Raw genomic sequence first — 13793 nt, 5'->3', positions numbered from 1 at the left:
ATTTTGAGAGGCTTTGAAACCAATTGGAAGAACGTTTTCGAAATGAGTCCATATTTTGACCTACCCATATAAAGGTCCCAATATTTTTGGATATTTTGAAAGTTTTAGCCGTAGTTATTCACAGAATGTTCTTAGAGGTTGAAAACTATTCCTCACGTGAGCTTCAGATCAGACTACAACCAGGCGTGTCAGGAACGATACGTATGATCTAGAGAGAGTTGTCCAACATTAACCAGTAAGGAAAGTAGTAAAGTCGGACTATATGATACCCTTCGCCAATATGGGTATATTGAACAGGACTATTAACATGAAATTGGATGAAATAAAATATGTTATATATATAAATGTGAATCTACCTAGATCTACGTAATTCTATGCTCAATTTTGTACATTCAGCAACATTTCAGACAATCTGACAAACATGAGGAGTTTGATGCACCATTTACTTCAAATCGGACGATAATATATCTGGGAGCTATATCCAAATATGATTCCAATGAAACTTGTCACAGGTTACGTTATAAAGGGTGATTTTTTTGAGGTTAGGATTTTCATGCATTAGTATTTGACAGATCACGTGGGATTTCAGACATGGTGTCAAAGAGAAAGATGCTCAGTATGCTTTGACATTTCATCATGAATAGACTTACTAACGAGCAACGCTTGCAAATCATTGAATTTTATTACCAAAATCAGTGTTCGGTTCGAAATGTGTTTCGCGCTTTACGTCCGATTTATGGTCTACATAATCGACCAAGTGAGCAAACAATTAATGCGATTGTGACCAAGTTTCGCACTCAGTTTAATTTATTGGACATTAAACCAACCACACGAATGCGTACAGTGCGTACAGAAGAGAATATTGCGTCTGTTTCTGAGAGTGTTGCTGAAGACCGTGAAATGTCGATTCGTCGCCGTTCGCAAAAGTTGGGTTTGTGTTATTCGACCACATGGAAGATTTTACGCAAAGATCTTGGTGTAAAACCGTATAAAATACAGCTCGTGCAAGAACTGAAGCCGAACGATCTGCCACAACGTCGAATTTTCAGTGAATGGGCCCTAGAAAAGTTGGTAGAAAATCCTCTTTTTTATCGACAAATTTTGTTCAGCGATGAGGCTCATTTCTGGTTGAATGGCTACGTAAATAAGCAAAATTGCCGCATTTGGAGTGAAGAGCAACCAGAAGCCGTTCAAGAACTGACCATGCATCCCGAAAAATGCACTGTTTGGTGTGGTTTGTACGCTGGTGGAATCATTGGACCGTATTTTTTCAAAAATGCTGTTGGACGCAACGTTACGGTGAATGGCGATCGCTATCGTTCGATGCTAACAAACTTTTTGTTGCCAAAAATGGAAGAACTGAACTTGGTTGACATGTGGTTTCAACAAGATGGCGCCACATGCCACACAGCTCGCGATTCTATGGCCATTTTGAGGGAAAACTTCGGAGAACAATTCATCTCAAGAAATGGACCGGTAAGTTGGCCACCAAGATCATGCGATTTGACGCCTTTAGACTATTGTTTATGGGGCTACGTCAAGTCTAAAGTCTACAGAAATAAGCCAGCAACTATTCCAGCTTTGGAAAACAACATTTCCGAAGAAATTCGGGCTATTCCGGCCGAAATGCTCGAAAAAGTTGCCCAAAATTGGACTTTCCGAATGGACCACCTAAGACGCAGCCGCGGTCAACATTTAAATGAAATTATCTTCAAAAAGTAAATGTCATGGACCAATCTAACGTTTCAAATAAAGAAACGATGAGATTTTGCAAATGTTATGCGTTTTTTTTTTTAAAAAGTTATTAAGCTCTTAACAAATCACTCTTTATTAATTTCAGTACGTTTTGTACCTATCCTATTGATTCCTTGGTGTGTCAATTACTTAAAATCAATCTATAATATAAGGGAGCTGTATCTAAATCTCAACCGATTTTCACGAAACTTGTCACACATCATTCTGGACTAAATTCAGTACGCTATGCCAAATTTCGTGCATATCGAAAGATATATGTGGGCTTTGGTGCACCATTTACATTAAATCGGACGAAAATATATATGGGAGCTAAATCTAAATCTGGAGCGATATTCACGAAACTTGGCAGACATCACTCTAGGCTTAATTCAGTACGTTATGCCAAACTTCGTGCAAATCGAAAAATATATTAGGAACTTTAGGGGCACCATTTACATGAAATCGGACAAAAATATATATGGGAGCTATATCTAAATCTGGACCGAGTTTCACGAAACTTGGCAGACATCATTCTAGACCTAAATGATTAGGCTGTACCAAATTTCGTGCAAATCGAAAGATATATAGGGACCGTTTACATTAAATCGGTTAAATATATATATATATATATATATATGGGAGCTATATCTAAATCTGAACCGATTTTTCCTAATTTCAATAGGGTTTGTCCTTGGGCCGAATAAGTGCGACCTGTACTTTGCTTACAATTTAACATGGACAGACAGACGGACGGACATGCATAAATCGACTTAGAAAGTGATTCTATGCATATTGTCTATCTCATTTCCTTTTGCCTGTTGCAAACATATGCACAAAGACATAATACCCTGTACCACAGTGTGTTGAAGGTTATAAAAAGGGAGTCTCTACATCAAGATACCTATCGATCAGGTCTGAATAGCATATACACTGATGCCGTTGCTGATGTGCTAAATGAATACACAGTAAATACTGTCCTCGTATGCTGCCTAGAGGGACCAGAGTAGTTAAAAGATAGAACACCTTTTATACATGTTAAAATATTTTGTAACTCCAAAAACTGGACACCCTTTTGTTCTCTTAAATTATGATGCTAAGTAATATTCCCAATAGCGCTATTAAACCCAACTTTAACTATTTAGCAAATTGATGTCTTGTGCCTAATTTACGACAATTTCTAAAGTTAAGTGTCGAATTAAATAAAAAAATTAAGAAAAAATTCCCTTGTAATTATGGGGCCAAGAAAGAAAATCACAAGCAAAACAAATACTAAGAGCACTTAATTGTTCCCACTCACACAAAAGCTTTCAAGAAGCGTTTTAGTTTCAGACAGAAAACTCAAATTAAATTCAAATTAAACTTCACCACAAATATTTACCGTTCATTTAGCGTACAAAACTTATTCTCATTGGGGGAAACTAAGAATAATGTCCAAAAACCTTATCTAATCAATTCCTAGGCAAAAAGAAAATCTCACGCAAACTCTATCTTCACCCTCAATTGTACTTCTCGAAGAAAACAATGTCATCATCATCATCACCAGAAGCAACAGCATCTGAATCATGCGAGGATGCAGACTTATTTATGGGCTTTTGTCAACCAAAAACACACACAGTTTAACAAAACCAATTCAGTTTACTAAATGTGTAACAAATCCCACAGTGAGGCAGGTAAGAGAAAAACCTCCCCCCAACAAGAGTTCCATTGTTCCCCATCCAAAGACACAACTGTTCTTGACACCAATGCAACATCGACATGAATGTTGCAACTGTTAGTTTTCTTTTTCTTTTTTTCTTCTCTTTGTTTATTTTGCTTTTGTCTCGTTTTGCTGATGCATCGTAACCGCGTCTGTTGCAAGTTCCCCCGGTTATTACATTAGCCACACTCTACAAAGGCATTAACGTAGACACGAAAAGGCGCAGAAACAGCATCAATAAACCTGTTACAATGTCACGTAAGAAAAAGTCCCATTCAAAATTGCTGTCACACAAAATACGACAATGAGAGAGATAGAGAGACGACAAAATGTACCGCTAAATGTCTGTCCGATCTTATTTTTACACTCGAATTAAAATGGACGTGAAGTCTTAAAACAGATATTAAAATCCAGAATGAAGGAAAATCTGTTATAATTATTAGAAATACAAATTGTGGAAAATTGTAATCTAAGGTTGTTATATCCTACTCTTTTATGATCCGAAACATATTTGGAATTATGATTCTTTCGATAAGAAAGAACTTTGTATCTAATTAAGCCTTGAACGAGCTCGATCAGTATCGATTGAAATTGTTTCAGACATTATTTAAATAGTGTGCGAGTTAAACTAAATTTTTATAGCGTACTACATTGAAATCGGTTTACATATAACTCACATACATAATTCGATCTGATGCATGCAAATGTCGCACGGAAACACAACGACTATCCAAAATGCTATCGGCCACTGGTTTATTGCTTTCTTTAGAAAAAATTCTACAGATCCCAAGTCTCTTTTTTATAAAAAAAATTTCTAAGACCGCAGTTCTTTTGTTTTTCTATAGAAAAATTCTAAGGTCCGCAGGTTTGTTTGTACGAAATTCGAAGTACCACAGGTCTCTTGTTTGCACAAGTTCTTCGTTTTCTAAAGAAAAAATTCGGAAGACCCCAGTAGGTCGTTTCAGTAACGATATTTTGTCGTTATAATATTTTATCGATTTGAGAATTGTTTAAATTTGATAATGAATCGACCCAAAGGTGTTTTTTTTATAGAAAAAACAGTAGGAATGTAGTAAAGTCGGACGTAGCCGATCATTCAACAGATGCATCATTATAGACGTCGCATTTTTGAAAAACCATTAACATGAAATTGGATGAACTAAAATACGTGATCCTTATCTAAATGTTAACCGACATAGATTAATTCATAAACATGTCATTTCGACCAATGTAGAGCAGGGATGGAAAATAAAAAATGTGAAAAGGTACCAAAAGAGTACATTTTTTAATAAAAGGGTACTTTTTTCAAGAAAATACAAAAAAATATATATTTTATTCAGTTTCATAAAGATCGATTTTCAAGATATCACTTAGTGTATCTTTCTGATGGTAATAATATGAGAATTCTTGCTTCTTTCGATTGCATTTGAATATGTATGCTACTGACTAATTTCAAATTCATTACCTCTTTCTCGAAAGCCAATACATATACCCCAAACTAACATGAATTTCAGTTCCAAAGTGCTCTTAAAATTATTGAAGTAAACACGACGACTAGGAATGTCATCAATTTGCCTACCTTAGGAGATAGCAGAGTATGCCAAATTGAGTATCTGACAAACATATCCATTTGTAATTTTAATCATAACTGAACAGTTATCAGTCGAAAACCTGTTCATTCAAGAGAAATATTGCAATCACATCAATATCTTTATCTGCATACTTTTGTCGGTAAATCCATAACAAATTCTAAATCCAAAAAAAAAATATATATATATATATATATATCATTGCTTAATGAAGTATTGGAATGGTACTGAAATAGTCACGGGGGTACTACGGTACTTTTTTGGGTAAAAAGGTACTGAAAAAAGTACTATTGTACTGAATTTTCCTTCCCTGATGTAGAGTCGCCTGTTTACAATGGGACAAAATGGGCTAATCGGACATCACATAATTATTTGGAGCCAAATTAACATCAAGTCGGTCGAAAATATATATAGGCTATGCCCGTATTTGCACAAAACACACTTACGTCATTCTATGCTCAATTTTGTACGTCCATTGTGGATCTTTTAAGAATCGCACGAAAATATATATGGAAGCTATAACCAAATCTTAACCGATTTCAACGAAACTTGCAACAGGTCTGGATATATTAACTAGAGGACGTTGTTCAAAATTTTGTACCTCAAGGCCATATTTTGGGTCTTTACTTTCTTCACACTAGGTTATACTAACTTCAGTACGTTGTGCAAATTTTTGTGACAATTGGCCATATTTTGGTTAACTGAAAATCAGAAGAAACAATATATGGGAGCTATATCTAAATCTGAACCGATTTCAGAGAAACTTTCTACAGGTTAAGCTGTACTAATTTCAGTACGTTGTGCAAAATTTTGTGTCAATCGGCCATATTTTGGAGCTATGATGCTTTATTTGCCGAAAATCGGACGAAATTATATATGGGAACTACATACATCTAAAACTGAAGCGATTTCAACGAAACATGACACACGTTATGCTTTATTAACTTCAGTACGTTGTGCAAAATGTTGTGCCAATCGGCCATATTTTGGGCATTTAGTGCACCATTAACTGAAAATCGGATAGAACTATATATCCGAGCTATATGTAAATCTGAACCGATTTCCACAAAACATACATAAATATGGACCTATTTCAATACGCTGTGCAAAATTTTGTATCAATCGGACAATCCTTGGGAGTTTGGTGCACCATTTACCAAAAATCGGACGAAACTATATATGGGAGCTATATCTAAATCTGCACCGATTTGCAGAAAACTTCATATACATCAATACAGATCTATTCCAATACGCTGTGCAAAATATTGTGTCAATCGGAAACTGAAAATCGGATAGAACTATATATCCGAGCTATATGTAAATCTGAACCGATTTCCACAAAACATACATAAATATGGACCTATTTCAATAAGCTGTGCAAAATTTTGTATCAATCGGACAATCCTTGGGAGTTTGGTGCACCATTTACCAAAAATAAACGACGAAACATATATGGGAGCTATATCTAAATCTGCACCGATTTGCACAAAACTTCATATATATCAATACAGATATATTCCAATACGCTGTGCAAAATATTGTGTCAATCGGACAATCCTTGGGAGTTTGGTGCACCTTATACATAAAATCGGACGAAACTATATATGGTAGCTATATCTAAATCTGAACCGATCTCAACAAAATTTAACGGACATCAAACTGGACTTTAGTCAGTAGGGGAGACTGGGGAACCTTCGGCACTTTTTTTTTAGAACTCTATATCTCAGTACTTATTCAACATATATAACAACTTTATGGCTGATTTTTGTCCTCTGACACTTAATTATAAAAAATAGTACCAAAAAGATATAAAAAATAGTATTAGTTAAAAAAATTTACAGTTTTTTGAAAAAAGTCAAATTCGCCGAATGTGCCCCAACCCGGGGTAGCTTCGGCATTTGATGGGGCACATTCGGCACCATAGTCATAGCCGGGTAATTGTCATCGCTATCAGTCTGGTTGAAATTCTGATCCTCTAAAGGCTCTATTAGGTTTTAGTACGCCACACAATGTTTGAATTATATGGCTTTATTTTCGAGCGGCGGACGTTTACATCTCAAGGTCGCACACACCATCAGAAATAGGGGTTTTCTATCGCATTTTCGTCAATACAATCACGTTTGATCTTATATATGCAATTTCGAAGCATATTAAAGGATTAGTTTTAAAAACAAACTCAAAAACCTTTTACGGAAATAATATTATGGCCGAATGTGCCCCACTTTGAAATGCCGAATGTACCCCGAATGTACTTTTTATAGTTTTTTTCATTTTTTTCGATCAGATTTGTAAAAAGATTATATTTTTAAATATTTTTATAATAATACACATCGTAGTTAACCACTTTTTAATAATATTGTCTTAAAAATTTTAAAAGTTTTATACACGAAATACTTACGAAATGGAATTGAAATATTACAGAAACATCTATAAAAATACAGAAACCTATGTATCTAAATAAGCTTATTAGCTAGAAATTTCAAACTTTGTGTCAGTTATTTATTTCGATATTCGATACCTATGTATCGAAACTAGTGATGTACGGTGAGAACTTCATATCGAAAACGCGATGCCGAAGGTGCCCCAGTCTCCCCTACACTGTGGAATTTTTTTTGAATTGGGTGTTTGTTGCACCATTTTCGGAGGAAACTATATATATATATATATATTAGTATGGTTCGTACTTGTGCTAAATAAGTGAGCTGTGCAAATTTCAATTAAATTGGATTATAAATACCTTGTTCACAATAATACATGGACAACGGACTGGTTCTATGCATTTTCTCAAAAGGTATCATGTGCCTATCTCCTTTCCTTTTGCCTGCACAAAGGCATAATACCCTGTACCACAGTGGGTGAAGGATATAAAAATCTTAAGACCATAGGTCTGCTGTTTTTTCTATGGAAACAAGACCACAAGTCTGTTGTTTTTCCAATAGAAAAAAATATCGAAAGTCTGTTTTTTGTAGAAAAAATTCGGCAGGCCACAGGACTGTTAATTTTTCTATAGAAACCAGTAAGGAAAGTAGTAAAGTCGGACGGGGCCGACTATATGCTACCCTTCACCACTTTGGGTATATTCCACAGATGAATCCTAACAGACGTCGCATTTTTAAAGGAATGAAATTGGATCCATAAAAATTTCATTCTGCAACCGATACTAAATTTTTATTTGGTCAGATATAGAAGCTATATCTAAATCTGAACCGATTTCAGGAAACTTACCACTCATCATTCTAGACCTAATTCATTACGCTGTGCCAAATTGAGAGATATATAGGGACTTTGGTGCACCAGTTACATTAAATCGGACGAAAATATATATCGGAGCTATATCTAAATTTGAACCGATTTCCAGGAAACTTAACACACATCATTCTATACCTAGTTCATTACTCTGTGTCAAATTTCGTGCAAATCGAAAGATATATAGGGACTTTGGTGCACCAGTTACATTAAATCGGACGAAAATATATATTGGAGCTATATCTAAATCTGAACCGATTTTCTCGAAACTTAGTAGACATCATTCTAGGCTCAATTCATTATGTTATGCCAAATTTCGTGCAAATCGAAAGATATATAGGGACTTTGGGGCACCATTTACATGTAATCGGAAGAAACTATATATGGGAGCTATATCTAAATCTGGACCGATTTTCACGAAACTTGGCAGACATCACTCTAGGCTTAATTCAGAACGTTATACCAAATTTCGTGCAAATCAAAAGATATATAGGGACTTTGGGGCACAATTTACATGAAATCGGACGAAACTATATATGGGAGCTATATCTAAATCAGGACCGATTTTCACGAAACTTGGCAGACAGCACTCTAGACCTAAATGATTAGGTTGTACCAAATTTCGTGCAAATCGAAAGATATTTAGAGGCCGTTTACATTAAATCGGTTAAATATATATATGGGAGCTATATCTAAATCTGAACCGATTTTTCCCAATTTCAATAGGGTTCGTCCTTGGGCCGAATAAGTGACCTATGCCAAATTTCATCCAATTCGGATCATAATTGCGACCTGTACTTTGTTTACAATTTAACATGGACAGACGGACAGACGGACGGACATGCACAAATCGACTTAGAAAGTGATTCTATGCATATTCTCAAAAGGAACCATGTGTCTATCTCGTTTCCTTTTGCCTGTTACAAACATATGCACAAAGACATAATACCCTGTACCACAGTGTGGTGAAGGGTATAAAAATCAGTAAGATCCCAGATCTGCTGTTTTTTCTATAAAAAAGAAGACCCTAGGATAGTTTTGTTTTATAAAAAAAATTCAGTAAAAATTCAGTAGACCCCAGGTCTTATGTTTTTTTTATAGAAACAATTTGGAAGACCCCATAACTACTTCTGAACTCAAACCTTCTACGGATCTTTATTCCGAGCCTGGATCTGGTGTCTAGAGACACCAGATAAAAATAAAGTTTTCTGTCCATTTCATTTCCTAAAAAGCGTCTTATTACCACCGAGAAACCTGGCCATAACCGGAACTTCATGTAAAATTTCATAGCGATCAGCGCGACATTTCCTCCATCTAATGTTGTAGTGTTAGTACTAACACTACGTATCTGTATTCGTAGACACCAGAAAGTATTTAAATAAATTTCCCAAATAGGAGTACATGTAACAATATAATTGGTATCAATTTAAAGGTCAACCACTGAACAAAATTTATATGCAATAGAATACGTTCGTCATCTTAACAGACATGTTTATTTTTGGCCAGATTCCCTTCCCTATGCTAAATTTCGCGATGCTTGAGTCATAATTGTGGTCTCTTGAGCGACCAGACAAAAATAACACTTTTGGTCCATTTGGTGGGTCCTGGACCAATATTTCGCGGCGTTACAAACTGTTGGGGCCACACAAATCGATTATACTCTTACAACATATTTGGGCAGGGTATAATAAGTGTTTACTAATGTTTAAGTTTTCTGATTAGGAAGAGAAAAATACCCTTAGAATTCTTCTATTATTTGGAATGTTATAATGCCATTATATACACATAACAATTTTGGGATGTTGTTGCGAATAACAATATTAAAATATCTCTTATACCCACGACAAAGTTTACTATGCTTCAGGCTTATTTTCCATTTTCTCTATCTATCATTTCCACTTCAATTGCATGTTTTTATTTAATTTTAATAAGTCCCTCAGGGACTCTGTTTCTTCATGGCAATTAAAAAATTAATACAAACTCCTTTTACTAACAAACAAATGAAATATTTATAGCTTCGAATGCATTTTTGTAGCTATGAATGGAAATATTCTCACATTTCTAGTGTCTTGATAGGTGAATCTATATTTTTTTTATGATGACAACATCAACAACAAAATATAGGTCAATAATTAATAGCTTTAACCTCGAAATCTAGAAGTAGCATTTAAACAACCAGCAGCAGAAGCACAGAAGCACTACCACAATTTGTGAGTCACTCACTCAACTGGAAACCACCAGCACCACAACCACACCATAAAATCATCATCGTCGTCGTCAAAAACAATGTGTGTTACAATGCCAGTCAGCAGTTTGTCAGTGAAAAGGAATAATAATAGCAGCTTGTCTAGAAGAAAACAAATGTTTCCACCAGGGATGGAAATGTTTCCAGATTTGGAAACGTATCAAAATTTCTTAAACATGCGCTCTGTTCCACAAGCTGAAGGAATCTTCTATGTTGACATATTTTTAATTTTCAATTGAAACCATTTGAATTATCCGTATATTATCTATAAAATATAAAAATTGAAAAAATAGTGTTCGATATTTTTTAGAGAAATTAAAGCTCGCCTTTTCTTTCAGAAGATAACAAACTATATCTTTTGACCTAAAGGGAACTTGAATACTATCCTATTTTGGTGCCAACAGTAATGTGTGCGAAGTTCGTTTAAATTTTGCTTAAAAACTGTCTCAACCAGGATTGTTAATCCGTTATTATATATGTTAATACAAACTGACAATTATAACTTCCCATCCCTGTATCAATAGACATCATTCAGGTTGTTTCTTTTATAATAAAATAATATATAGAAATAACAACAGCAATAAAACCAAATCAAACTTAATAGTAACAATCAAATGTGCAATGAAAAAGAAGTCAAATTAATTGGATTTATGACAATAGAAGAAGAAGAAATATGAAAAGAGAAAACAGAGCTCAAACTTGAAGTAAGCCAACTTAAGCATTCCTGCATGCATCAGCATTTGAGGTGACATAAATGTAAATACTTTGGAGACACATTGGATATATTTGTAGGCATATTTCTGTCATTCATTCTTAAATTGCAAATGGGTGATTCCATGCTGAATATTATATTAGGTTGGGGAAAAGGAAATCCATTATTTTTATATGAACTATAGTACTTTATTTAACATGCTTCGGAATTGTCCGATTTGGGCCAAATATGCACCGTTTTGTTGTATGATTTGTAACTTCATAACTTCATAATGCCTCTCTCATAGAAGTCCTGCAAGAAACAGATGATAATCCCTTGGTGCCAAGTTCGGACTTTATGGTGGATGCATGAAAACTTCCCAACCAAGCCCCCGAAGTTGCTGGCGAGTCACAGTAGATGTATGTGGTCTAGCTTTGGCCTCTCCTGTTGGTCAATTCTGGATGTTTCTGGTCAAATGCTATCTTCAAACGGTCCAGCTGTTGGCAGTAGAGATCAGAATTTAGCGTTTGGCCATATGGAAGCAACTCATAATAAATAATCCCCTTCCAGTCCCACCAAATTCATAGCAGAACCTTCCTGGCCTTGTTTGGCCACATTTTGTGGTGCTTTACCGCTCTTCGACTACGATTGTTTTCGCACAGAATTATCGTCTGTGATCCATTTCTCATCTCCAATCACCATCCGTTTAAGAAATGGGTCTATCTCATCCGTTTGGCCAAGGCTTCGCATATGGAAATTCGATCCATCCTATTTTTCCAAACAGTGTTATGATCGATATTTAGCTCCTGGGCGATGTTACGACTACTAACATGCCGGTCAACTTCAATCATTTCTCCGATTTTATAGTAAGTTTACATTTAACCGGATTTCGTTAACCCAGTGGGTTTCAATTGTCAATTCATTTGTATATGTGTCAAATAAATCCTCATAAAGAAGGTTAACCCGGTAAAAGGAAGAATCCTCTCCCTGTCCGAAATTGCAGGAGGATGTTGATGCACGGATTTCATCGTGCCTGAAGTCCTGACGAATATGTCGCGGAGGTGGATCTGCCATCACTGTGTTGGCAGATCCGGTTGGAATGACACGGCAGATAGCATGCCAGCAGGAACTGTCTAGTCAACAACACATTATGTTCCTTGACTGACAGCATCCTGATCTCCTCATGTAGGTGATCGACGCTCGTCATATGTACACAGCCGTTTACAATTCGAAGTGCATTATTTTGGGTTGTTTGCAAGGAACTCCATTGTGTGTCGCTAGGGAAAGAAGTCCAGACTGTGGCAGCATACTTACACAAAAAAATCGGTTCAGATTTAGATATAGCTTCGATATATATTTTCGTACGATTTAATGAAAATAGTGCACCAAAGTTCCTAAATATCTTTCGGTTTGTACGAAATTTTGCACAGTGTACTGAATTAAGTAAAATCTGTTCAGACTTAGATATACCTTCCATATATATTATCGTCCGGTTTAGTGTAAATGGAGTACCAAAGTCCTTACATATATTTCGATTTGCACAAAATTTGGCACAGCGTACTAAATAAAATCTGGAATGATGTTTGGTAGTTTTCGTGAAAATTGGTTCAGATTTAGAAATAGCTCCTATCAGGGACGTAGGGGGGCGGCCCGGGATTTTGAGGTAGCACCTATCGCATAAAGTTCATAGATTCGTGAAATTCAATTATCAAATCACGGAATATTCACCGGATTAAGGTATATGGCTAGGAAATTATGGTCAAGAACGACGCTTATAATTTTCGGTAGAGTTCGGATGATTTTTATACATTACACAACTATGTTGTCAGGGTATTATAGCTTTGTGCAGCCCCAAAAGTTTGTAACGCCGCGAAATATTGATCCTAGACCCACCTTTAAGTATACCGATCGTCATATCTCGTCTAGCTGAGTCGATCTAGACATGTGTGTCCGTCTGTCCATTATAATTTGTAAACACGATACAGGCCACAGTTGTGGACTAATCTTCACGAAATTTTGCATGTAGGATGGGTTCTGGCCAATAAAGACACTTATTGTTTTTGGAAAAGATTGGTTAATATTTAGGGGATGAAATGGACCAAAAATTTAATTTTTGTCGTTTTTTCTGGTCGCTCCAGAGGTCCCAATAATGGCCCAAACACCGCGAATTTTTAAATGGAGAAGGGGATCGGGCCAAAGAATAAGCATGCCTGTTTTGATAAAGATCGGTCAGTATTTAGCGGGTCAAATGGACCCTAACTTTTGTGTGAAAAATGACAAAATTTGTATTCTATAGCGTATATATTTACCACTGAAGGACATAGGCCCTACAAGTTGATAGTATATCCAAGAGGAGTGGTTGACCTTTAAATTGATACCAATTATATAGTCGTAGGTACTCGGATGCGGTAGTTACACTTAAATATTTACAGGTGCTTACGTATTCATATATTATTTAGTAACCTATTACTACACTGGAGGGCGGAAATATAGCGCTGATCGCTTTGAAATGTTGCATGAGGTTCCAGGTATGATCAAGGACAACGCCTATAGTTTTCAGTGATAATCAGATTAAATTTTTGGCATGAAGTG

General features: G+C 35.7%; 1 protein-coding gene across 1 annotated transcript; it reads left to right on the top strand.

Annotated features, from left to right (window-relative positions):
* The first annotated feature begins 936 nt into the window (after positions 1-936).
* Positions 937-1831, top strand: LOC133329300 (uncharacterized). The gene is made up of 2 exons (XM_061537789.1): positions 937-1071; positions 1117-1831. The coding sequence occupies exon 2, from the start codon at positions 1204-1206 to the stop codon at positions 1720-1722; it is 519 nt and encodes a 172-aa protein (XP_061393773.1). The 5' UTR covers positions 937-1071; positions 1117-1203; the 3' UTR covers positions 1723-1831.
* The last annotated feature ends 11962 nt before the right edge of the window (positions 1832-13793 follow it).

Source organism: Musca vetustissima, unplaced genomic scaffold, assembly GCF_032173495.1.
Source record: "Musca vetustissima isolate MV318-11 ecotype Yass unplaced genomic scaffold, APGP_CSIRO_Mvet_v1 utg30232, whole genome shotgun sequence".
Taxonomy (NCBI): Eukaryota; Metazoa; Arthropoda; class Insecta; order Diptera; family Muscidae; genus Musca; species Musca vetustissima.
This window is presented reverse-complemented; position numbering and strand designations above follow the sequence as displayed.

Excerpts from the sequence above, each read along its gene's own strand:
- LOC133329300 (XM_061537789.1), top strand. The coding sequence starts at position 1,204 with ATGCATCCCGAAAAATGCACTGTTTGGTGTGGTTTGTACGCTGGTGGA.